At 45.8% G+C, this 26,471-nt stretch overlaps 1 protein-coding gene and 1 non-coding gene across 2 annotated transcripts in view; one reads left to right on the top strand and one right to left on the bottom strand.

Annotated features, from left to right (window-relative positions):
* LOC130849799 (kinesin-like protein KIF28P) overlaps positions 1-26,471 on the bottom strand; it is a 79,464-nt gene that overhangs the window by 20,166 nt on the left and 32,827 nt on the right. The window contains 9 exon segments of the mRNA XM_057728978.1: positions 7,581-7,688; positions 8,325-8,443; positions 13,682-13,826; positions 15,356-15,479; positions 18,163-18,204; positions 18,414-18,502; positions 19,676-19,685; positions 20,708-20,788; positions 24,978-25,045. Coding sequence (XP_057584961.1) covers positions 7,581-7,688; positions 8,325-8,443; positions 13,682-13,826; positions 15,356-15,479; positions 18,163-18,204; positions 18,414-18,502; positions 19,676-19,685; positions 20,708-20,788; positions 24,978-25,045 — 786 coding nt within the window.
* LOC130850555 (U6 spliceosomal RNA) lies at positions 5,749-5,855 on the top strand. The gene has a single exon (XR_009052927.1). It is a non-coding gene; the product is annotated as a U6 spliceosomal RNA (small nuclear RNA).

Genomic DNA, 26,471 nt, shown 5'->3' with positions numbered 1-26,471 from the left:
GTAGCTATTGATGAGGAAGACCTGAGGACAAGCATAAAAGATCTTCTACAACTAAAGATATAAAGAGGGAACCACAACAAGATGGATAGGAGCGGTGGAGACCAGTATGATCAAGACCCATACCCCCAGGTGAGCAATTCACAAAGAGGAAGATAACTACAATTGCAGAGGTTCTTGCTAACAGGCAAGGGGTCTGCAATGGGAAGACAAACCCCTAGAACTTTCAGCTTTGAAGGCCAGCTGGGCTTACTTTCAGGAGAGCTAGAGGGCTGTGGGAAATGTAGACTTCACTCTTGATGCATACAAAATCTTACACATTTTGAGACCCAGGGCAGAAACACTAACCTGAAAGAAGCCTGGATCAGACTCAGCTGCTGAGCTTGGAAAACCTCCTGGAGAAGCAAGAGGCAACTGGAGCTCAGCTGGGGGACATACATGCTGGTGGCAGCCATTGGGGGGGGGGGGGGGGGGGCTTTTTCTATCAAGAAGACACTAGTGCTAACAAGCATATTTTGGAGTCCTCCCTCTTGTTTATCAGCACTGGGACCTGGCCCTGCCCACCAGCCAGTCGGCACCAGTCCTCAGGCCAGACAGTTAGTGGCAGGGGTACAGCCCCAACCACAGCAGGCTGCTTCCTAAGGAGCTGCTGGGGAACCCAGCCCTACCCACTAGTGGGTTGACAGCAACTTCAGAAACCACTAGGCCCCCAGCCTGCCTACCAGTGGGCCAAAACCAGCTCCAGGACTCCCAGAATCATGCAATCATAGACCACAGGACATGGCCTCACCCACCTGCAGGTCAGCAGCAATGCTGGGACCTGTAGAACTCTGCAGCCAGAGACCCCAGGACCTGGCCTCACCAGCAGGCCAGCACTAGCCCTGGGACCCCACAAGCCCCAATCCTGCCCACCAGCAAGCCAATAGCAGCTCTGAGAAACTTGGGCATCTCAGGAGCTGCCTCAGAATCCAGCCCCACACACCAGTGGGCCGACACCAGAGTTGGGACACCCTGGGTAACACAAACAGCCATTTCAGGAACTGGCCCCACCCACTAGCAGGCAACAGTAGATCTGAGACCCCTGGCCTTGCAAACAGCCACCCCAGGACCCAGCTCCAGACAGTGGGCCAGAACTAGATTCAGGACCCCTGGGGCTCCACAGCTAGCTGCCTCATAACCCAGCCCCAACCACAAGTGGCTGGCAACCTCTGCAAAAGGCATGACCTGGCAACCAACTAAACCAGGGGCCAGCCACACCTATCAGGCCACCCACAGTAGTCATCCCATTACAAGAGAAGGGTCCACACAGCCCACATAGAAGGCACTCCTATAGCATATAACTATGGAGACCAGAGAGGAGGGCAGTGCTGGGACACACAGGATGTCTCCTAGAAAAAGCCACTTCTCCAAGATTGGGAGATGTAACCAACCTACCAGATTAGTCAAGAAAAGGCAAAAAAGAAATATGTTCCAAATGAGGGAAGATAAAAAACAAGAACAAAGTGAAATGGAGATAAGCAACCTATCCAATAAAGCATTCTACGTAATGATCATAAAGATACTCAGAGAACTCAGGAGAAGAATGGAGGAACACAAATGAGAAGTTTAACAAATATTTAGGAAATATAAAAAAGAACCAAACAAAGCTGAAGAATGCAACAACTGAAATGAAAAAATACACTAGAAGGAATCAACAGTTGATTAGATGATATAGAGGAACAGATCAGCAAACTGGAAGAGAGAGTAGTGGAAATCACCGAAGCTGCACATAAAAAAAAAAGAATTTTTTAAAGAAGGACAGGTTAAGACACCTCTGGGACAACATCAACCATATTAACATTTGCAATATAGGGGTCCCAGGAGGAGGAAAAGAGAGAGAGAAAAGGGCAGAAAACTTATTTGAAGAAATAACAGCTCAAAAATTCTCTAACTTGGGAAAGGAGACAGACATTCAAGTACAGGAAGCACAGAGAGTCCCAAATAAGATGATCTCAAAAACATCTACACCAGGACACATAATGAAAATGACAAAAATTAAAGATAAAGAGAGACTCTTAAAAGCAGAAAAAGAGGGATTTCCCTGGTGGTCTAGTGGTTGAGAATCCATCTTGCAATGCAGGGGACACTAGTTCGATCCCTGGTCAGGGAACTAAGATCCCACATGCCACAGGTCAACTAAGCCTGTGCACCACAACAACTGAGCCTGTGTGCTTCAGAGCCCACATTCCACAACTACAGCCTGTGCACTCTGGAGCCCATGCACCACACCTAGAGAGAAGTCTGCATACCACATTGAAGAGCCCATGCACTGCAACAAAAGATCCTGTGTGCTGCAACTAAGACCACATGCATCCAAAAAATAAATATTTTTTTAAATGCAGAAAGAGAAGAGCAACAAGTTACATACAAGAGAACTCCCATTAGGCTATTAGCTAACTTTTCAGCAGAAACTTTGCTGGCCAGAAGGGATTGGCATGATATATTTTAAATGATGAAAGGAAAAAACCCTACAACCAAGAATACTGTACCCAGCAAGGCTATAATTCAGATTTAAAGGAGACATAAAGTTTTACAGACAAGCAAAATGTAAAAGAGTTCAGCACCACTAAACAAGCTTTACATTCATGATAAAAACTCATCAAAGTGAGTATAGAGGGAACATATCTCAACATAATAAATGCCATTTATGACAAAGCTGCAGCTAACACCATACTCAATGGTGAAAAGCTGAAAGACTTTCCTCTGAAATCAGGAACAAGACAAAGCTGCCCAGTTACCACCTCTAATTAACATAGTATTAGAAGTCCTAGACACAGCAATCAGACAAGAAAAAGAATAAAAGGCACCCAAATTGAAAGGGAAGATGTAAAACTGTCACTATTTGCAGATGACATAATTTGATATATAGAAAACCATAAACTCAACACCAAAAGACTATTAGAGCTATTAAATGAATTCAATAAAGTTGCAGGATACAAGATTAAAATACAGAAATCTGTTGTCTTTCTATACACTAATTATGAGCTATCAGGAAGAGAATTCAAGAAAACACTCCCATCTACAATTGCAAAAAAAAAGAATAAAATACCTAGGAAGAAACTTAACTAAGCAGGTGAAAGATCTGTACTCTGAAAACTGTAAAACATTGATGAAGGAAGTTGAAGATGATTCAAAGAAATGGAAAGATATCCCATGTTCATGGACTGGAAAACTTAATACTGTTAAAAAGTCCATACCTACCCAAAGCAATCTACAGATTTAATGCAAGCCCTATCAAAATTCCCATGACATTTTTCAGAACTAGAAAAACAATTCTAAAATTTATATGAAACCACAAAAGACTCCAAATTGCCAAAGCTATCTTGAGAAGAAAGAACAAAGAGGGAAGTATCATGCTCCCTGAGTTCAGACTAAACTACAAAGTTACAATAATCAAAATAACATGATACAGCACAAAACAGACATATAGATCAAGGAAACAGCATACAGAGCCCAGAAATAAACATGCACCTATGTTCAATTAATCTGTGACAAAGGAGGCAAGAATATACAATGGAGAAAAGACAGTTTCTTCAATAAGTGGTGCTAGGAAAACTGGATAGCTACATATAAAATAATGGAATTAGAACATTTTCTCACACCATATACAAAAGTAAACTCAAAACGGGTTAAACACCTAAATGTAAGGCCAGACACTATAAAATTCTTAGAGGAAGACATAGGCAGAACACTCTTTGACATAAATCATAGCAAGATTTTTTTACCCACCTCCTAGAGTAATGAAAATAAAAACAAAAATAAACAAATGGAACCTAATGAAACTTCAAACCTTTTGCACAGCAAAGGAAATCATAAACAAGACAAAAAGACAACCCTCAGAATGGGAGAAAATATTTGCAAATGAAGCAACAAAGGATTAATCTCCAAAATATACAAGCAACTCATGCAGTTCAATATCAAAAAAACAACCCAATCAAAAAATGGGTGAAAGACCTAAATAGACACTTCTCCAAAGAAGACATACAGATGGCCAAGAGGCATATAAAAGGATACTCAACATCACTAATTATTAGAGAAATGCAAATCAAAACTACAATGAGATATCACCTCACACCAGTCACAATGGCCACCATGAAAAAAATCTACACACAATAAATGCTGGAGAGGGTATGAAGGAAAGGGAATCCTTCTGCACTCTTGGTGGAAATGTAAACTGATACAGCCACTATGGAGAACAGTATGGAGGTTCCTTAAAAAAACAAAAATACAACTACCATGTGAACCAGCAATCCCACTACTGGGCATATACCCAGAGAAAAACATAATTCAAAAAGACACATGCACCCCAATGTTCATTGCAGCACTATTTACAATAGCCAGGACATGGAAGCAACTTAAATGTCCATCAGTGGAGGAATGGATAAAGATGTGGTGCATATATGCAATGGAAAATTACTCATCCATAAAAGGAATGAAATTGGGTCATTTGTAGAGATGTGGATAGCCTTAGAGACTGTCATACAGAGTGAGTTACATCAGAAAGAGAAAAACAAATATCGTATATTAATGCATATATGTGGAATCTAGAAAAACAGTATACATGATCTTATTTGCAAAGCAGAAATAGAGACACAGACATAGAGATCAAATGTATAGATACCAAGGAGGAAAGGGGGGTGGGAGGAATTGGGAGATTGCGATTGACCTATATACACTATTGATACTATGTACAAAATACATAACTAATGAGAACCTACTGTATAGCACAGGGAACACTCAATGCTCTGTGGTGGCCTAAATGGAAAGGATATCCAAAAAAGAGGGGATACATGTATATGTATAGCTGACTCACTTTGCTCTACAGTAACACAACCTTGTAAAGCAACTATACCCCAAGAAAAACTGATTTTTTAAAAAAAGCAAACAAACAAGAACATAAAATGTACAAATTAATGCAAATCAATGAGACTGGTCTAAGTTAAGCATTAAAAATCACTTTCATCACAATGTAAAATGATAGTTTATGGGAAAAAGAAAGAAAAAAATAATTCATTTTGAGAGGAATTGCTCCTCTCCTTAGAGAAATCATTGACTCTACGGGGAAATGCAATCTCACACTTGACTTTGTCTAGACAGTGGAACAAAGTTCTATACATCCGAGTTGAGTATCCCAAGGACTTTGTAAACTTGAGGTTGGTTTTTAAACTGTTTTCCTCAAACCTCCCCCTGCACCAATCAATGAGCTTGCTTTGTATTTGTTTTATGTATTATAGTCACCCATAAGACTTTATTTGGGAACAAAATAAAGGTTCTACTTCGTTAGAACAACAACAAAAACAAACAAAACCACACAAAAAATAATAATAAAAAACATTGTCAGAATTTAAATAAATAAATAAATAAAGTAAACCAATGGGGCACTGCCCTGATGGTGCAGTGGTTAAGACTTTGCGCTTCCACTGCAGGGGTCACAGGTTTGATCCCTGGTCAGGGAACTAAGATCCTGCATGCCAAGTGGCATGGCCAGAAACAAACAAACAAACAAAAGAAAACAATGGGACCTAATTCAACTTAGAAGCTTTTGCACAGCAAAGGAAACCATCAACAAAATGAAAACACAACATACTGAATGGGAGAAAATATTTGCAAATGATATGACTGATAAGGGGTTAATATCCAAAATGTATTAACAGCTCATACAACTCAATAAAAAAAAAAAAAAAAAAACCTCATTAAAAAATGGACTGAAGAGTGCTCACTTTGGCAGCATGTATCCTAAAACTGGAATGATACAGAGAAGATTAGCATGGTCTCTGCACAAGGATGACATGCAAATTCATGATGCGTTTCATATTTTAGAGTAAAAAAAAAATGGGCAGAAGACCTGAATAGATATTTTTTCAGAGAAGATATACAGATGGCCAAGAGGAACGTGAAAAGATGCTCAACGTCACTAATCATCAGAGAACTGCAAATCAAAACCACAATGAGAGATCATCTCCCACCTGTCAGAATGGCCATCATTAAAAAATCTACAAATAACAAATGTTGGCCAGGATGTGGAGGACAGGGAGCCCTAGCCCACTGTTGGTGGGAATGTTAATTCACCCAGCCACTATGGAAAACAGTATGGAGATTTAAAAAACTAAAAATAGAGCTACCATATGATCCAGCAATCCCACTCCTGGGCATATATCTGGAAAAGAAAACTCTAATTCAAAAAGATACATGCACCCCAATGTTCATAGCAGCACTATTTACAAGACATGGAAACAACCCAAGTGCCCGTGCACAGATGATTGGTTTAAGAAGATGTGTGTGTGTGTGTGTGTGTGTGTGTGTGTGTACACACAATGGAATATTACTCAGCCATAAAAAAGAATGAAATTCTGCCATTTCAAACCCAGGGAAGCACCAGTTAGTTGTTCGGTAGAGTAGATCATCCAGTGATGGAAAAGTCCCCAGCCACATCCAGCCCCTCCTCCAGCAGCATGTTTGCTACAAGACTTACTGCTAAGGAGGCATGTGTGCACCAAGGATTGGGAGGGAGCAGCTCACCCAAAGGTCACCTGAGAATTAGGGGCACATCCTCTGAAGATGCACTAAGGAGTAGTGAACATTTTGCTGGAGGGCTGCTCTGAAGGCATGAAGGACACCAGCTACAGGCCCACTCTTTTTTGTTAGGCAGAGGGCGAGGAAAGGGGTCTTGAGTGCCTAAGAAGGGCCTTCCTGACAGTGAGCAATGTCACACACGGGAATAAACCAGCCAGTGGAGTTTATGAAACAGCCTCTTCTGGAGTTTTTTTGTTTTTTTTTTAATAAATTTATTTATTTGGGTCTTCGTTGCTGCACACGAGTTTTCTCAAGTTACAATGAGCAGGGGCTACTCTTCATTGTGGTGCACAGGCTCCTCATTGTGGAGAACAGCCTCCAGGCGCACAGGCTTCAGCAGTTGCGGCCCATGGGCTCAATAGTTGTGGCTCATGGGCTCTAGAGCACAGGCTCAATAGTTGTGGCTCATGGGCTCTAGAGCACAGGCTCAATAGTTGTGGCCCATGGGCTTAGCTGCTCTGAGGCATGTGGTATCTTCCTGGAGCAGGGATCAAACCCATGTCCTCTGCAATGGCAGGCGGATTCCCAATCACTGCGCCACCTGGAAGTCCTGGAGTCTTAACGAAAGTGTGGATTTTCTCATTGCTCAGGATGGCAGCACGCTCTTTCTCTCTCTCTCTCTCTGCCGCTCACACAGACACCATTATCAGTTGGATACACTTTCAGGCTCCCTTCTGGTACTAAAGATTTGGAGTCTTGATAAAAATAAACAGAAAGCGCTCACTGTCCATTGGTTGGAAAGATCCCAGGTCTTGGTGCTGTGGGGGAGAGAGGCCCAGGAGGGGACAAGCGGAGGAGGGTCCCCCTCTCCCCAGAGTCTGTCCCCCAGAATCCCACTCACACTTGGAATCTATCTTGTCCCTCTGCTTGGTCTCCACAGGCTCTAGTAGGTAAAACTAACCTGTGTCCCTAGGAAAGCTCCTCAGAAACACTTTGTGGAGTCTCACACCTGCCCCCAGAGGCAGCCTCACCTGATGAGTCCTTTGGTCGGTGACCTTGACCATGACCTCTTTCCGTAGCTCACCGCCCCTGGAGTCTGACGATGCTAAATTCTTCACTTTAAGCTCCATTTTAAGTCCCTGATAAGAAAAACACTTCTTACTAAAGAATCCTACATTTACCAGCCTATACCATCTTTGCCATTTATTTTTCATTCTCTCCACACTCAGGCTTTCCGAAAAAAGATGGTCCACCCTGGATTTCCCACAAGAGAAATGACAAAGCACCCGAATTTCTCAACGGCATCCTGGAACTAACACACCTGCAGACCTCACCAAAGTGACTGATTCTCATACAAGTATCCTGATGACTGGGATCCTGTGTCACCAGGGAGCAAACCCCAATCCAGGCCTTCTCTGTAGCAGAGAAGCCACCAGGGTGCCTGCACCCAGAGATGGCCTCGAGGGGACAATCTGGGAGGTGGGGTGGCCATGGCAAGCAAGCGTTGGTCTGGGGTCCTGGTGGTGCCGCAGCCGTGGGGGCCAGAGGTGGAAAGAATGGACTCGAGGCTGGGACTGAAGAGGCCTGGGTGTTGGCTGAGGCCCTGTCGCTAGCTCCCTGTGGGGTCTTGGGCAAAACGCCTACCCTTTCCAGGCTCACGTGTCTGGCATATCTATACCATGAAGCCAGTTCAGGGCAGTGAGAGTGACGGGCGCATTGAATCCATTCTCTGAGATCCTTTCTGGAGCTGAGATTTTACTATTATCTAGCCTTACCTTCTTCAGCTCTTCACTCATCTGATTTGCTTCTGCAACCAGTGGCATCAGTTTGATGTACTCCTGGAACACAGCCAGGACACTGGGGTCTGCCTTCCCATCTCCACTGTTCACAGCACCTAGGAAAGATAAGAGAGAAAGGGAGTCGCTCATTGGTTCTGGGATACTTTTCAGCCAGGAATAAATTTACATGCTTGTTGGTTCCTTCACTTGTTCATTCAATTGTTCATCAAATATTTACATTTTAAAATCATAAGCATGTAATTAAAAAACAAAAAGCAAACAAAGAAAGGAGAAAGAAAACTAAGTGAGGAGGAAAAGACACTGCCTGGCTTTACTTAAGCAGTTGCTCAACTTAACCCATGAATCTCAGCAGCACCGTGGCAGGAGTCTCTCTGGTTCCCTGGTTCTCTTGGTCTGGGTTCCTTGACCCACGATGCCTCCAGACTGTCCAGGGAGGAGGCTGGGGCAGGAAGAATACAGTTGGCCAAAGGAAGGTCTGGGGATTTCTCCTGAAGCCACAGCTGGCACAGAAGCAACCTGTTCTTACTTCTATTTGGAGTGGCCTAGAGGAGGGAATCACCGCGATGATGGGTGAGCCAATGCCCCTGCCAGACCCCAGCTGGTGCTGCCTTGTGCCAGGAACTCTCAACTATTTAGGCATTCCCTGACCTGACGTCTGACTCCCTAGAACTGCCCACCGGCCGCTCTGAGGACCCACAGACCTTGCTGGTATTGAGCGCCTTTAACCCAGCACCTGAGGCTTGTTCAACCTCGTTGTGCCGCCAGCCCTGGGCTGCGAAGGCAGGTGTGCCGTCAACCCTGTGAATAAATAAATGAAGAGATGGGGTTTCCAGCCTTGCTATGAGAGAGTCTTGTTTGCTTGCTTTTGGTTAGGAACTTGCAGAAAATGAACAAGGAGGTGAATATCAAATCAATTTATTTTGCTAAAATTTTGAAGAAAAATCTTTGGTGTAGGAAGAAGGGAGGAACTATTTTGCACGTAGATAGGCGCACCCCACAGCTCTCCGCGCATGGGTTTATAAGGCAAGTTCAGGCAGGGTGCGTGGGCCGGAGAGAAGCGCAGGAACTGGCGTGCGTGAGATGCTCCTTCTTTGGGAAGCCCGGCACAGTCAGAGACCTCAGTGGAGCCCAAGCTCATCTGGCTTCCAGGGGCCCTGGTACACGGCCTCCCCTGAGGGGAGTGAGCCGGCGCTTGGGGAGAGGAGGGGAAGCAAGGTGATCAAGAGCCTCCACCTGAGGGAAGGGAAGAGACGGACAAAGGGAGATGTCAGAATGCGTCGTCCTGAATGCTCCTGCCCACGGGAAATCCCAGGCTTTTGCTAGAGAATGGAGGCTGGGCTGAGAAGATAAGGGGAACTTTTGACCCAGAAACCTAAGGCTGTAATTTATTCTAGGCCAGGATCTGGATTTTGTTCATCACTGTCTCTCCAGGCTCCCAGTCAGCATCTTTAGCTGTTGGGCCACAGCTTCTATAGGCCCAGAAGGCCCCTGGGTGAGGCTGGGAGGGGAGCGGGCAGCACAGCCCGGCTTGCCCAGCCCTGGGAGGAACACGGTATCCAGGACATGGGGCTCCTGGGGCAGGGTGCTCTCAGACAGAACAGAGCAGGATGTGCCCACGTTTGGGCCCTCGGCCTCGCAGATGTGCGTGACTAAGCTTCTGTGCGAGGGCTGATCTGGTTAATCTCACTCATCATTCATTCAGGAAACAGGTACTGAAGGCCCATTGCTAGGGGATTGGAAGTGAATGCGCTCTCTTCAGCTCTGTAAGGACAGGACACTGCGAACTGCTGGACCCCCAGGGCTTAGAACCACATCTGGCACAAGTAGGAGCTCAGTAAATACTTGTTGGGTGAAGAAATATATAAATGAATGGATAAAAAAAAAAATCCTAGCAAGAGTTTATATTCTCAGGTGGGCAAATGAATAATAATCAAATAAACTAATACATAAAATAATTTTTAAATGTGATAAATGCTGGGAAAGAAATAGAGTTATATAAGAAAGACTAAACAAATGAAGTCAAGAAAGGGGAAGATCTGTCTGAGGAGGTAATATTTGAGCTAAGAGATGAAAGACGAGAATGAGCCAAAGATGCAAAGAGAAAGAAGCAGTAAGTGCAAAGGCCCTGAGGCAGAAAGGGCTTGATGTGTTTGAGGGGCAGAAAGGAGACCATAAGGTTCAAAGTGGGGTGAGGAGAGAGTGGTATGAGATGAGGTTGAAAAGAAAGCATGTGGTAGATCATACAGGGCCTTCAAGAACATGGTAAGGATTTTGGTCTTTATGCTAAGAACACTGAGAGTTTGGTGAATATTTTGCTTCCCAAGCATATCATGAACTGATAAGTTCAGAAATGACCACACTGTTCAGACAAGAGAAGACAATGCACTAAAATGGTAGCACAGGAGGATGGAGAAAAGGCGGAATGAATGAAGAAGTGAGGGAAGGGGGGAAGCCTAGATTTTTGGCTTGAGCAGTTTGCCAAGATGGTAACTTCTGGGAATGAGAACAGGCTTGGAGTGAGTGGGGAATCCAGGCTCTGTTTTGGACACTTTCATGTTGAGATGCCTGTGAGTCTTGCAAGCAGAGATATCAAGAAGGCGGCTGGGTCAGGATTTCAAGAGATATCAAGTGGACAGCAAGAAGACAGAGGAGCTGAAGATTGTTAGCATAGATGGATGGCACAGAGCCACTGAGAATGATGAGGGCAAAGTGGGGAAAGCATCCATCTGGAAAAGAGCCCCAAGGTCCAAGCTCTGGGGCACTCGGAATTTCAAGATGGGTTAGATGGAGGAGGAGCCAGGAAAGGGAATATGGAAGAAGTGGCCTAGAAAAAAACCAGGAGGACATATGGTGCCAAGAGTAGAATATTTCAGAAAGGAGGGAGGGCTCAACCATGTACGATGTTGCCAAGTAAGATGTGTGCAGACAAGTACCTGCTCGATCTGGAATGCGGAGGGATCAGGGTCAAGGCACGGGTGGGAGGGAAGCCAGACTGGAGATGAGAAAATGGAAACAGCTTACTGGTTTTCTATAAAAGGGAACAGAAAGAAATACGGCAGTAGCTCGAGGGAGATGTGGGTCTAGGTAGAGCTTTGTTTGCTTTTACGGCGGAAGATAGTGCAGCGTGTCTGCATGTGATAGAATGACCCATGGAGGGCATTTAGTGATGCAGGAGGGCAGGGGCAGGGGGCTCTTCAGAGACAAATGCTTGAGAAGATGAGAGGGGATGGAATCCAGAGGACACGTGGAGAAAATGGACAAACATATGTTTGCCCACCAAGGGAAAGATAAACCCTGCAGTAGTGAACTGGAATTGGAGGTATTAGTATGAACTTATGGTTTTACAGAATAGGTGAAGCTATAATATGTGTGTGGGAACCATGCATCTGTATAGCAGTTTGCACACATAGCCCCAGGTCTTGGTTTATAAATGTCATTCTCCCCCAAAAGGAATCAGGATCCTTGGAGAAATGACTGACACCAGAGCTGGGACTGAGAGCCCACAAGACGAACCTGGAACATTTTTTGATGGCAGAAAGTAGGCTAGTGTTTAAAGAATGAGGAGAAATGTCAGGAAGACACCGAATCCAGTTTGAAGGAGCTCCCGCTGGCCAAATCCAGGACAGTTTGCACATCAAAACAAATTATGAAAGCAACAGATTGTAAGTTACTGAGTAAAACAGGACTCTGAGTTCACACTGACATAAACAAATGAATAAACAAATAGGAGAGAAATGGTGGAGCTAGAAATTCACCATTTGACAAAAATCATTCTATAATCATCCAGTGATCAAAGAATGATAAAATTAGTGGATGAAAGCGTGATGAGGTATAGGATATCAAAGTCTCTGCCCAGAAAATATTTATCAGTTAAAAAGATGGGTTTAGTCATTTTACAGTGGAGAAAGCTGGCAGACACCGCCTTAACCGAGTGATCACAAAAAATGGACAACCTGACACAAAAAAATGGACAACCTGATACCACGTGACTTCTGATGTGAGGCACAGAGGCTACAGCATCACTTTGCTGGCATTTCTGCCAAAAACATATCACCTCAATCCAATCACAAGGAAACATCATACAAACCCAAATAAAGGAACATTGTACAAAATGACTGGTCTTTACTCTTCAAAACTATCAAGGTCATGAAAGACAAAAACATCTGGTGACTTGTTCCAGATTTAAAAGACCAAAGAGACATGACAACTAAATGTGGTCCTGGATTGGACCCTGGAACCAAAATGTTTTTTATAAAGGAAATTACTGAAACAGTTAAATATGAGCAAAATTCATAGATTAAATAATAGTACTGTATCACTGTTAATTTTCTGATATTGATAATTATGCTGTAGTTTTGTAAGAGGGCGTTCTTTTCCTTATGAAGTACACAATGAAGTATTTAAGGGTAAAGGAGCATCATGTCTGCAACTACTTTCAAATGGTTCAGGAAAAAACTGTATATATATGTGTGTGTGCATATATACACACACACATACATATATAATGAAGCAAATGTAGTAAAATATTTAGACGTGAAATCTGAGCAGACTGTGTTTCAGAGTTCAGTGCAGTGCTCTTGAAACTTTTCTGTACCTTTCAAGAAACGTCACAGTTAAGAATAACCTACAAAATGCTTTTCCGCAGTGGCAAGGGGCTCCAGGGAACCCGGGCAAAAGGTGACTGAGCTCAGAGGACAGGCTAGCTGACAACTACTGATCTCCTGGCCCAGATGCTTTGGCAAGTGTGCCCATGGGAGAGCCACATGGTGACCACAGAAGAAGAGGTTTCAGGGGTGAAAGGAGAGCTGTCAAGAAGTCATCCAAAGCATGGAAATAGGGCCTGAGGATCTGTCCTTTCACGTCCTAGCAGAGTCTGTGTAAGCAGCCTCTCGTCCCCTATGCAGATGTACACTCACTACTGACTACTGATTAGGGCCGGACTCTGAGCCATTAGATGTTAATTTACAGAAGACTGGCACATTGAAATGAATTTTTGTCCAGGAGAAGATTATTGCCCTGAAAGCTTGAATTAGTTCTGCTGGACCCAGCAATCCCATTTCAGCATCCTCCTCTCCCAGTGCTATATCCACCACCCTCTTCTTTACTCCTTTGAATGTCTTTACCCTCATTCACCAGGGAAACAGCTTTATGAATTAAACAAATCTTCGACGTGTGTTCACTCTGTATGAAAATCATACCTTAACTTTCTAAGCATTGTATTTTGACAGAATAAAAGATTATTTTCTGAAGGAAAGCAGGAGAGCACACAGTGGAAACATCTGCTTTCACACCCACCCATGGAAAATGCCAGAAGTTGGGCCCAGGCTGCTCACCAAGCTTGTCCACACTCACTCCCTCCGCGGCTGCTCTCTCCAGCTGGAAAAAGTCATAATCAAATCTGCTCAGGTCCTCACTGCCTCGCTCTGAAGGAAACCCGATGTAGAGGTAGGCGCTGTTGGATCCCAAAATAATTCAGTCCTAGGGAGGAGACAGTGGGCTCAGAGGGAAGAGGCCAGAGGGGGTGAGGTCAGCCTGCTCCTCTGTGTAAATCATGAGACCTTGTGAGTCCCCCAAACAGGGAAGAGACCCAAAAACGAGGAGGGAAGTTGGGGCCTCTTGCTTTTCTGTGCTTTTGTTGACTTCTTCCTTTATTCCACACTCTCCGTCAGGCAGTGGGAGTCCATGGGGACCAGACAGACCCATCCCTCCCTTCCAGGACTTGAAAAACTAACGATGGAATCACAGCCTGTGAGGGACACTGGGAGGAAAATGGCAGGGCTTCTGCAGAGTGTAGGGGGCCTAATTTACACTGGGGATTAGAACTTCTTGGAAGGTGCACTATTTTTCTTTAAACTCTTTATTGGAGTATAATTGCTTTACACTGTTGTGCTAGTTTCTGCTGTACAACAAAGTGAATCAGCTGTATTTATACATATATTCCCATATCTCCTCCCTCCCCATCCCAGCCCTCTAAGTCATCACCCATCATCAAGTTGATCTCCCTGTGTTGTGCAGCAGCTTCCCACTGGTCATCTATTTTACATTTGGTGGTGTATATATGTCAATGCTCCTCTGTCACTTCGTCCCAGCTTCCCCTTCGCCCCCCCCAGCCCCGTGTCCTCCAGTCCATTCTCTGTATCTGCATCTTTATTCTTGCCCTCGTACTGGGTTCATCAGTACCATTTTTTTAGATTCCATATATATGCGTTAGCATATGGTATTTGTTTTTCTCTTTCTGGCTTACTTCACTCTGTATGACAGACTCTAGGATAAAGAAGATGTGGCACATATATACAATGAAATATTACTCAGCCATAAAAAGGAATGAAATTGAGTTATTTGTAGTGAGGTGGACAGACCTGAAGGTGCACTGTTTAAGGAGACACTTCTAGTGTGCTAAGTTTCCGTGAGGCAGAGAAGGCTGCTGCCAACCAGAGCCTGGGACATTCATTGTGAGCATCCAAAGGGTCGTGTGAGCGAAGGAAGCTCAGGCAGAGCCGTGAGGCCAGAGAGGCAGGAGATGGGCTGGTTCGCTCGGGTGTCCTAAAGGGGAGGTCGCCGGAGGAAAGGGATGGTCTGCTCCAGTGTGCTGGTCTAAAAGGCCCTCTGTGGCTACAGGGTGGAGAAGGAGCTGGAGAGGCGTCTGGAGCCCCTGTGCTGCAGGGTGGTGGCAGGAGATGGGGAGAGCCCAGTGTTGGCACGGTGCTGGCCGTCCCTCTCCATGACAGGTTTTAAAAATCTAAAATGTCACATGGTTAGAGATGGCAGGTCTTGGTGATCACCTGGTTCCCCCCTCTCTGCTTTACAGGCAAGGTCCAGGGAGGTGAGATGACGTCCCCAGCACACACGGCGAGTTAATCTCAGGTCTCCCGGCTGCACAGCTGCGACCTTGTCGTCACTGTGATACGGCAGCTGGGGGGCACGAGGGTTAGCACCCAGCCGTGCCCGCCCCCTCCAGCTCTCTCGGTCGGACTTAGGAAACCCCGCGGCTCCGCAGGAGAGGTTACCAGATGCCGCCGCTGCGTCCCGGTCGTGATGGGTACCCCGTTGACAACGATCTTGCGTTTGCCTTGTGGCGTCACTGTCACCTGACCGTCTGAACTCATGAAGGAAGCGTGTTTATCTGAAAGTCTAAAAGGATAAGAATGCCTAAGTGACCACATACATTACGATTTTAGTGAATAGGTTGTTCTTTCTCATTTGCACAATTAGGTGAGGCCTTCAGCTGCCAAGGAAGACCTGAGGGGCTCCTGTTGGCTGGGCTCAGTGGGTGGAGAGGGAGAGGCAGGTGTGAGGGACCCTGCCCTCCAGCGCGGAGACAACAAAGCAGTCGTCCCTTAGTAGAACCACCACCTCACCCTCCACCCCAAAACCCCGGCGCCAGAGCTCGGAGAGCTGTGAGGAGCCAGGAGACCTCGAGTCAAGCTAGAGCCCTCACAGAGGGTCTCAGTCCCACTCACGCAGCCCAGTGGGGTTGAGTGGAGGGGAAATGGAACGAAAGGTGTTTCAGAAGAGACACTTAGGAAGGTGACTTAATAATGAGCCCACACATTGCCGAGACGTTTAGGTCTGATTCTCGGTCTTCATCTATAGAAACAGATAACGTTTTAAGTCTTTATCTATAGACTTGAGATGTTACAGGATCTGGGGCCATTATCAGAGGTGTCAGGTTGGCTGCCCAACAGACGTCATCTGTGTGCCCTGAATGACCGGTTTCATAACTGTTCTAGAATGTTCCTGGATTCCTTGGCTGTGTGCCATGTTCGGGATGTTGACACACACATGAACCACCCACAGCCCTTGTTTGCCTGGTGCTCAGGGGTCCTGTGGGAAGGTTTGAACCTCAGCTCATCTGGAGCCCAGCTGTTTCCAGACCTGTGTGTTAGACAAGGGTCCCCGAAGGAAGGGGTTGGACGGAGAAATGAGAGGGTCCCCAGGAGGCATCAGGGGAAAGGGCCTGGAGGCCAGCGATCAGGTTGAGTTAGGGCCCACCAGTCCTCCCCAACACACACACACACACAGGCCCCGGGCGGACTCAGGAGGGCTGAGGTGTGTGGGGGGGGATGGTCAGTAAGGCCCCTCTTTGTAGGGGCTGATCGAGTCTGTTGGCTGGAAGTCTGTGAACAGTCAGGACACAGGGGTCCTGGAAGACGGGAAGAAACCCTGGAGCAGCAGCCTCCCCAGGAGAGAGGCCATGGGGCGGGGGGGGGGGGGGGGCCTGCTCTGAGTTTACGAACCCGCCTTGTGGTTCCACAGGGGCTCCTGCAGTGGGTCCTCAGGGGCCCTCAGGGAGGGGTCAGCTCAAAGTCTGGGCTTTGCATTAGTCTGGTTGGGGAGGGCTCCCAGCACAGTGACCCGAGGCTGCTTTTGCTCTTGGTGTTGGGACCACGAAAGGCATGGGCCGCCTGCAGTGGGCCTGTCCTCCTACCTCTCTTCATTTCCTGCCCCATCTACTCATGTCCATTTGTGGAGAATGATCCCCTTTCTCCCAAGATCAGAGCCAAGGAAACAACGTGAGCACAGCACGAGGGGTTTCGGTGAGAAAAGAAAGCCCTCTGAAGGCGATCTTCATAGGCATGAGAGTGGGTCCCAAGGAAAGGCTGGTCATTTCTTGTCCTTGGTTGTCTGGCAGGGTTTGTGGCCTGACCTGATGACAGCTAGATGAATTCTGAGAGTCTCCTTTGGATGCAGTGGTCACAGTTGTCTAATGCTGGACAGAGGTGTTGGGTCACGTCAACTTACCCCAAACCTTGAAGAGTGATGGCATTTGAAGCTGCCCGACCAGCATCACACAAACCTGAAAAGAATTAAGATAAGTTATTCTCAAAATTTTTCAGGGTTTGACCTTAGTAAGTTAACATATCTGATGTCTGGGCAGTGCCATTTCCTCTCCAATCGGATCATGTAAAGGGATTTTCTCACTGCGATTTTCAGTCATGAGGGTACATGGACATCACCTCGCCTTGGGGATAATTGTTTCACTTTCTGCCTTTTTAGTGATATTCCTTTGTTTGTTTGTTTGTTTAGGAAAATACTTTTTATTTAAGAATGTGTCATTTATGTTAACGCTTAAAGATTTATTTTTGTTACTTTAAATGAATTTTTAATTAATTTTATTGGAGTATAGTTGATTTACCATGTTGTGTTAGTTTCAGGTTCAGCTATACATATGCATGTATCCATTCTTTTTTAAATTCTTTTCCCATATAGGTCATTACAGAGTATTGAGTAGGGTTCCCTGTAGGTTCTTATTAGTACAGTAATGTATTTTATATATAGTAGTCAATCCCAATCTCCCAATTTGCTAACTTTTCTTTAAAGTTCCACCTTCTCCTTGGGAATTCTGAGGAAAAAACTGTTGAGCCTGGGCCTTCGGAGACACACTGAAGCCTAGCCACAGGGAAGGACCTGGTCCGTGAAGCTCTGTTTCTGTCCAGTGACTGAGCCCAAGGACAGTGCTGGGAGCATCACCCCAGCCTCCCGGGGCTGCCCCCTCCTCCAGCCCCCACTGCCTCTCCTGTCCTGAGTGTGCACAGGGCTAGGGTGGGAAAGCAGATGTGACTAAACACTGGTGCCATTTTCCAGTGGATGAACGGATCAACAGAATGTGGTACACACGTGCAATAGAATATCGTTCAGCCTTAAAATGGGAGGAAATCCTGACCCACGCTTCAAGAGGGATGAGCCGGAAGACATCATGCTGAGTGAAGTAAGCCAGACACAAAAGGACAAACACTGTCTGACCGCACGTATGCAGAGTATCTGGAATCGTCACATTCATGGGGACAGGAAGTAGGGTCGTGGTTGCAGGGGCTGGGGGAGGGGCTGATGGGGAGTTATTGCCTAACGGGGACAGAGTTTCAGTTTGGGAAAACAGAAATGATCTGGAGATGGGTGGGGTGATGTTTGCACAACAATGCGGAGGCACTTGATGCTGCTGAACTATAGACTTAAAGATGACTCACATGGTGAATTTTCTGTTACATATATTTTACCAAAGGAAAGATCAAAAAGGAAAAGAAACATGCCCTGGGGGCAAGAGGCATGAGCAGGGTCAGGGCGAGTCTAGAGGGGTGAGTACCAGCCTGAATGAAGTACTTGAGAACCCCCGTGAGCTGCGGGTCTTCGTTGACATTGAGAAGGTACGGAAAGGTCTTCATCATCTGCTGCTCCTGGAGGAGAAACAGAGAGGTTTTCCTCACCAGACAGGGCAGCACAGCACAGACGGCAATGTTCCTTCTTATCCAGTGTTCCTCGGAGCCATTTGTCTGTGCATCCTGTCAACTCAGCCGGCAAAGCAAACCCAGAGGAGGAAAGTGTGATCAGTGGCTTCACTGAGGGAGTGCAGTCCCGGCAGGACACCGGTCAGGGGCCTACGTTCATCCCATCAGGACTGTTGCAAAGCACAGCCAGTTTCCGACTCTGTTCATCCTTCCCAGCTGCTCTCGCATGGTCCCCTCCACTTTAGTTTCTACCCCTGCCATTTCTTCAGGCCCCCAGCATCCCTACCTGTAGGGATGCCCCATTCTGGTGCCTTACCTGGGTAATCCTTCCCCGGCTCCACTAAACCAGCTGCCCTACATCTCATTCCCCCAAGTCCTCTGGCAAGCTCATCACCCATCAGATGTTGATGGCAAAATGGGGCCTTGTTGCATTGCCCTCTCTTGGTTACTGAAATGCATTCATTCTTTAATACGGTTAAATGCATTCATTCTTTAATTGCAGTTACAAAGAACTGATAGTCAAACAACTGGAATAAACTATGCAGACACAAGGAAAGCTTTGAAATCCTGGAGTTCTGATAAAGAGTAAAGAGGATGAACATTCTTCTGATTCTAACTGTCCATGCAGAGCAGAGTCCTGTGTTCTTCACTCTGGATCCTACTTGACACTTGCAGCCAAGTCACAAACCCAGGTACCCCTTACACAGGATGTTACTTTCCTGGCACTTGGCTGCTGGGTTGCAGCCACCTCTAGAGACCTTGGACCCTAACTTAACCTGACCGCTGCTGCCACAGACCTCCACCCGACTCCACTCCCACTGCCTGAGGCTCACTTCTATTCTGGCTTCATGAGCCTTTCAGAATCTGGACTGGACCCCTCCCACCACTCCTAAAGTCCTCCAGGTCTGGCCCATGGCTTTGGAGTTGGTCCAGAGCCTCATGGCTTTGGGGAGTAAGGTCATGGGAGGCTCGGTGTTCACAGGAGGCAGAGAGGGCATCTCCTTGGCCCAGGTACGAAGTTCACATCCCAGCCCATTTATGATCTGGAATTGGTGGTGAGTGCCAGGTACGTGGTTCAGGATGACAACACAGACCCCAGAAGACAATCATATTCCTCAGATTCTCCCCAGATTCTAATTATCACAGCCTTGAATTCTATCCTCAGCCTCCTTCATCAGATGCACCATGGCCTGTCTGCTTTCTTCCCTTTCATGCCCTGTCATTCTCTTCCCAACTCGGCCAATAATTTAATTTTGTCATACGTCACATAACACGTCACATTCACATATTATACATGATACGCCTCTCCCCGATTATCTACCTGGCAGCAGCCCAGGCATGGGTACGTGTCTGGGTAAAGTGCAAGGCCACCCCTTCCCCCTCCCCATCCCCCCAGGTTGTCCGCCTTGGCAGGTGGAGGCGGTGAGCTCACCGGGGCAATGGCCACGTAGTGCTCCTGTCATTCCCTCCGGGCCTGCTCCAGCTGGTGCACCCATCTCCTCTGATCAGTGGAAGGCCTGAGCAGACAGGCTGACACCTCTGGAAGGAGAGAGATACTTAAGCAACGTAAGACCAATTTAAGGGACTCTCAGCAGCAGTGGGAAATGGAACTGCTGCCCCCGGGATGGATTAATTGGTCCAGGTGGCACCCAGTCACCAGGCGACTCTAACGTGCAGCCAGGGCTGAGCGGTCTTAGAGAAGGTGCTGGGGCTAACCCTTCTTGAGCTCCAAATATCACTTAGCCACCTGAGGCCATCAGCCGAACAAACGCCATATGGCCACCGTCCAACTCTGGTAAGGAAAAAGTAGTCCCAATGAAAAGAATAGCCTTAAAGTAAAAATGGCAATTAAAAAATGAGACTAAAATAACCATTTCAAAAGGCCAGGGCCATTATTTCTTACAACCGCATGTAAATCACATTCAGGCCAAAATGTCCTGGACGAAGGCCCAGGGGTGCCCAGCCTGCCCTAGGGCTCCCCTAAGACTACACGGAAGGGTTGGCCCCCAGGCCTGGGCCTGGCCACACTGCCTCCCCCACTCCCTCTCTCCTGCTCCCAGCCTCCTGGTGCTGGCTTGGACCCCCGCTGACTCCTGTCTCGGTTTACCTGACATTCTGGAGTTTCCACATCCAAGCAGCAGTTTGTTGTTCTCTGCCCTGGACTCTCTCATCAGGGTCGAGGTGTTGACCACAGCTTTGTTCCGGATCTTCCTAGCCCTGTGCACAGGTGGACACACAGTGAGGTCCTAGCCCTTTTGCAGTTGGAGCAGTACCTCCAGAGCACTGGTTGGAAACTGGGCTCTGTTCTCAAAAGTTCAAAGTGGGAGCCTTTCACGCCCAAGTGATTCGAGATTCCACCGTGTAAGTTTCCAGTAAACCATTAAGACCAGAAGGGACTCAGAGACACCCACAGTTCAAATAAACATGAGCAGCTCAGAGGAGGCCTGGAGCCCTCCCCTCACGTATTCTAGGCCCTGAACACACTCTCTAAGTTGGGCTGACTTGATTAAAGGAAAAAATCTGTTCAATCACTGCTACTGCAAGAACATAAACCCTGGAGGCTGCCAGTGACCGTTCTGCCATGTGCTCCAGGCCAGGAGTGGGCTTAGAGGTTATTTAGTTCACTCCCAGCTAGTGCCACATGGGATACACTTATGCTAAAACATGACTTGTTCTTTACCTGAAATTCAAGTTTAACTGGGCATCCTGTATTTTTTTTTTTATTTTATTTATTTATTTATTATTTTTTGGGGGGTACACCAAGTTCAATCAGCTGTTTTTATACACATATCCCCGTATTCCCTCCCTTCCTTGACTCCCCCTGCATCCTCCCTCGAGTCCCCCCCACCCTGCCCATCCCAGTCCTCTAAGGCATCTTCCATCCTCGAGTTGAACTCCCTTTGTTATACAACAACTTCCCACTGGCTATCTATTTTACAGCTGGTACTATATATATGTCTGTGCTACTCTCTCCCTTCGTCTCAGCTTCCCCTTCACCCCCCGCCCCCCCCAAACCTCGAGTTCTCCAGTCCATTCTCTGCATCTACGTCCTTGTTCTTGTCACTGAGTTCATCAGTACCATTTTTAGATTCCGTATATGTGAGTTAGCATACAATATTTGTCTTTCTCTTTCTGACTTACTTCACTCTGTATGACAGACTCTAGGTCTAGCCACCTCATTACATATAGCTCCATCTCATCCCTTTTTAGAGCTGAGTAATATTCCATTGTATATATATGCCACATCTTCTTTATCTATTCATTTGTTGATGGGCATTTCGGTTGCTTCCATGTCCTGGCTATTGTAAATAGTGCTGCAATAAACATTATGGTACAAGTTTCTTTTGGGATTATGGTTTTCTTTGGGTATATGCCCAGGAGTGGGATTACTGGGTCATTACATGGTCTATTTGTAGTTTTTTAAGGAACCTCCAAATTGTTTTCCATAGTGGCTATACCAACTTACATTCCCACCAACAGTGCAGGAGAGTTCCCTTTTCTCCACATCCTCTCCAACATTTGTTGTTTCCAGATTTTGTGATGATGGCCATTCTGATCGGTGTGAGGTGATACCTCATTGTGGCTTTGACTTGCATTTCTCTGATGATTAGTGATGTTGAGCATCTTTTCACGTGTTTGTTGGCCATCTGTACGTCTTCTTTGGAGAAATGTCTATTTAGGTCTTCCGCCCATTTGTGGATTGGGTTATTTGCTTTTATGGTATTAAGCTGCATGAGCTGCTTGTATATTTTGGAGTTAATCCTTTGTCCATTGTTTCATAGGCAACTATTTTTTCCCATTCTGAGGGTTGTCTTCTAGTCTTGTTTATGGTTTCTTTTGCTGTGCAAAAGCTTTTAAGTTTCATGAGGTCCCATTTGTTTATTCTTGATTTTATTTCCATGATTCTAGGAGGTGGGTCAAAAAGGATGTTGCTTTGATGTATGTCATAGAGTGTTCTGCCTATGTTTTCCTCTAGGAGTTTTATAGTGTCTGGCCTTACATGTAGGTCTTTAATCCATTTGGAGTTGATTTTTGTGTATGGTGTTAGGAAGTGTTCTAATTTCATTCTTTTACATGTTGCTGTCCAATTGTCCCAGCACCACTTATTGAAGAGGCTGTCTTTTTTCCATTGTATACTCGTGCCTCCTTTGTCAAAGATAAGGTGCCCATGTGTGTTTGGGCTTACTTCTGAGTTCTCTATTCTATTCCATTGATCTTCCTTTCTATTTTTGTGGCAGTACCATACTGTCTTGATCACTATGGCCTTGTAGTATAGTTTGAAGTCAGGAAGTCTGATTCCACCAACTCCATTTTTCCTTCTCAAGATTGCTTTGGCTATTCGGGGTCTTTTGCATTTCCATACAAATCGTAAGATTTCTTGTTCTAGTTCTGTGAAAAATGCCATTGGTAATTTGATCGGGATTGCATTGAATCTGTAAATTGCTTTGGGTAGTACGATCATTTTCACTATGTAGATTCTTCCAATCCAGGAACATGGTATGTCCCTCCATCTGTTTGTGTCATCTTTGATTTCTTTCATCAATGTCTTAAAGTTTTCTGCATACAGATCTTTTGCCTCCTTAGGCAGGTTTATTCCTAGGTATTTTATTCTTTTGGTTGCAATGGTGAATGGGAGAGTTTCCTTAATTTCTCTTTCTGCTCTTCTGTTGTTAGTGTATAGGAATGCAAGAGATTTCTGTGCATTAATTTTGTATCCTGCTACTTTACTAAACTCATCAATGAGTGCTAGCAGTTTTCTGGTAGAGTCTTTAGGGTTTTCTATATATAATATCATGTCATCTGCAAAGAGTGACAATTTTACTTCTTCTTTTCTAATTTGTATTCCTTTTATTTCTTTTTCTTCTCTGATTGCTTTGGCTAAAACTTCCAAAACTATGTTGAATAATAATGGTGAGAGTGGACACCTTGTCTTGTTCCTGGGGGCATCCTGTATTTTTATTTGCTAAATCTGGCAACCTTACTCCTTTCACTGAGGAATAAGGTTTCCAAGGCTTTCCCACAGTCACACAGTCCACGGCAGATAGGGGCCTGGAGCCTAGGGCCCCTGGGGACCATTTTCTCCTTCTTCTGCATCACACAGTCTCTCACTGAAAAGCTGCTAGCAACAGATTTAGATCTGATAAGCAGAGAGAAAACGAACATTCTAAATATTACTAAAACCAAAATTCAACCTTAAGATCTGAGTGGTACAAATGCTGGAAGAAAATGTTTAATGGAGTAATGATATTGAGGCCACACAGTGAAGGATGAGAATGCAGGTGTTTGTGACTAAAATGCAAGGGCCCCTCCCTGAGAAGAGGCCAAGGAAAGACGGGAAGGACAGGTGATGACTTGGGGACATTATAACAACTACCACTGCTGAGCTTCAGCCTCATGAACTTAGCCAGGAACAGTTCATGAATGATCTCAGGTGGTCTTCACCCCAGCTGAGGTATCACCTCCTTCCCCATGTGTGGTCACCGAGGGCCAGGGAGGTTCAGGTCCCATAGCATGTAGGGCCAGATTCTGACACACAGGCCCATACCTGACAAGTGACATATTGGAATAGGAACCAAATTCATTTCACGTGCCAGCTCCAGCTGCCTGGAACACCGGCCGAGAATTCCAAGCTCCTGCGTGGAGCCAATGGGAACGCTGCAGAGGTGGATTCTCAGTATCTGCCATGTGAACAGGATGGAGGGGTGGTGGTGGCACGTGGTTTCTACCCCTAGTTAGAGGCTCCCTTTCCCCAGACCCTCACCTTCCTAAAAGGGTCAGGGGGAGCATGCTCCTGCTTGCCTTGAAAAGCAGGAACTCAGCTTGGCTACAGCCTCCTACAGGGGCCAATCGAGTGGGCTTGTTTCCCGAGCCAGTCGGAAGGGAAGCAACCTGCAGTGATAGCCCCTCCCTGGAAGGAGATGCCTATGACCTGTTTGTCTGGGGCCTGGAGAAATGAGAACCAACTCAGGGAAAGCAGCAGAGCCCAGGGCTGGTTCCCAGCTTTGGGAGTGCCTCTGACATGCTCATCTTTATCATTAGCACAAAAATTCCCTGTGTCCCATATGACAAAAAGGGCATCTGTGAACGGCCATGCTGTTTGGCAGGAAAACGTAGGGAGACAGATAACTAACCACATCAGGATTGGGGTGGACGCTTCCTCCCATGGGTTTGAGCCCGTGGCTCCTCCCCCACCCAGGGCTGGAGTGAGGAATGACAGGCTCAGGAGGGCCCTGAGCCCCCAATTCTACCTTCTCTTATTTGTTTTATCTTCTCTCACAAATCATTTTGTTCTTCCTTCTTCTGGACCCTTCCCAAGACGCCAACCCGTCAAGTACAAGGGTACTAGAAGAATTTGCCAGATTTAGAACCTAGAACCACCATGGATAATAAGTGTTCTTAAGCATACCTTTCAGCATATCTTAATGTTGATAAAGTTTCCTCATAGCAGATGTCAGCTGGACTTATGGCTGCTATCTGTAAAAAGTATCCTTTTCAGATTGTGTTTTTCATATAAGGTTTTAGAGCTCTTGTTGTTGATATTACACAGCTATCATTCATGGAACATCTTGTAATTTGTGGTATTATTTAAATTTTACATCTTGGACAGAAAACTCAAGCTTAGAGAAGAATAATGTGCCAAGGTCACCCAGATAATAACTGGTAGAGCTGGGACCTGAACCAGCCCTGACTTGAACACCTGTGCTACTAACCTCTGTACTACTCAGCCCTCAGCACTGAGTCCCCAGCAGATTTCCTTGGGGATTTAAATGACTGTTGAACATTGGCATCGCGGAGCCCAATACATAAATCATTACTGGGTAGCCACTTGTATGGTTTCAAGTCTGGCTATTGCCTTTGGCTTAATTGTTCTAGAATTCAAATGAGAAAACAAACTCTTTGATGAGCTGGAGGTGGGCAAGGTCACTGAGGGTGAACAGGAGGGAATGTGACTGCTCACACAGCAGCTCCTAATCTGTGGACCTAGAGGCCACGATGCAGAGCATAAAGGCCTGGTGAATAACCCTTTATCTTTGTCCAGTTTTGCAGCTTTTTTAAAGCTTGTTCATTATGTCATCTCATTTAATCACTACAGCAATATTTTCAAGGCAATACTGTTGTCTTCACTTTAGGAAGGAAAAAAAGGAGGTTTCACAGTAAGTATGCTGAAACTGGGGTTGGAGCCATGGAAACTCTAGAGTTTGTATGTTGGCTTTGCAGATCCTCTTTTCCATTCACCTCCTGAGATGACTGGTGAGCACTCCCCCAACCTCCCACCCACCACATACTTTTTGTTAAAGTGTCTTAACACCTCAGCCAGCAGACCCGGAAGTCATCCTCTCTCTCGGGAGACCTTGCCCACATCTGCTCAGGCCTGTTAGATGTGATTTTGTAGTTTAACCTTCAGAGGCATCTTATGGGCCTTCTTTTAGTCTGAGCTCTTGGGGGATGCCCCACTGAGGCCCACAGGTACTGACAACCAGAAAAACTTTAAAATAAAATGTTTGAAAATAGTTAGGCAAGAATAAATGATAAAGATGGGTCTAGCAGCAAGCATTTCTCTCCTAACCAGGACAACAGACTGGAGGCCAGTACAAGACAGGAGGCAGAGCTCGCCCAGTTCTGTTCCTTCCTGAACCTGAAGCTTGAGAGCGGAGTGCCCTGACTTAACACACTGCACACTGTACCTACTTGGCAAACTTTCAATAATAGAGTCTGGAGTCTTGGCTGCAATGACACGATTCAGCTCCTCTCCAGGTTAAAGCCCTGCCCTGTGTCTAAAACAGTCAAAAACTGATTTCCAGTCTTGCCATGGAATGACTGCAGGTTTAGAATAATATGACACTGTTAGTGTTAGTTTTAAAATTGTATTAGTTTCTTCCTGATAATGAAAGTAATATAT

Source organism: Hippopotamus amphibius, chromosome 3 (genome assembly GCF_030028045.1).
Source record: "Hippopotamus amphibius kiboko isolate mHipAmp2 chromosome 3, mHipAmp2.hap2, whole genome shotgun sequence".
In the NCBI taxonomy this organism is placed as follows: Eukaryota; Metazoa; Chordata; class Mammalia; order Artiodactyla; family Hippopotamidae; genus Hippopotamus; species Hippopotamus amphibius.
Note: the sequence above shows the minus strand (reverse complement) of the source record. Positions and strands in the feature narration are given on the sequence as shown.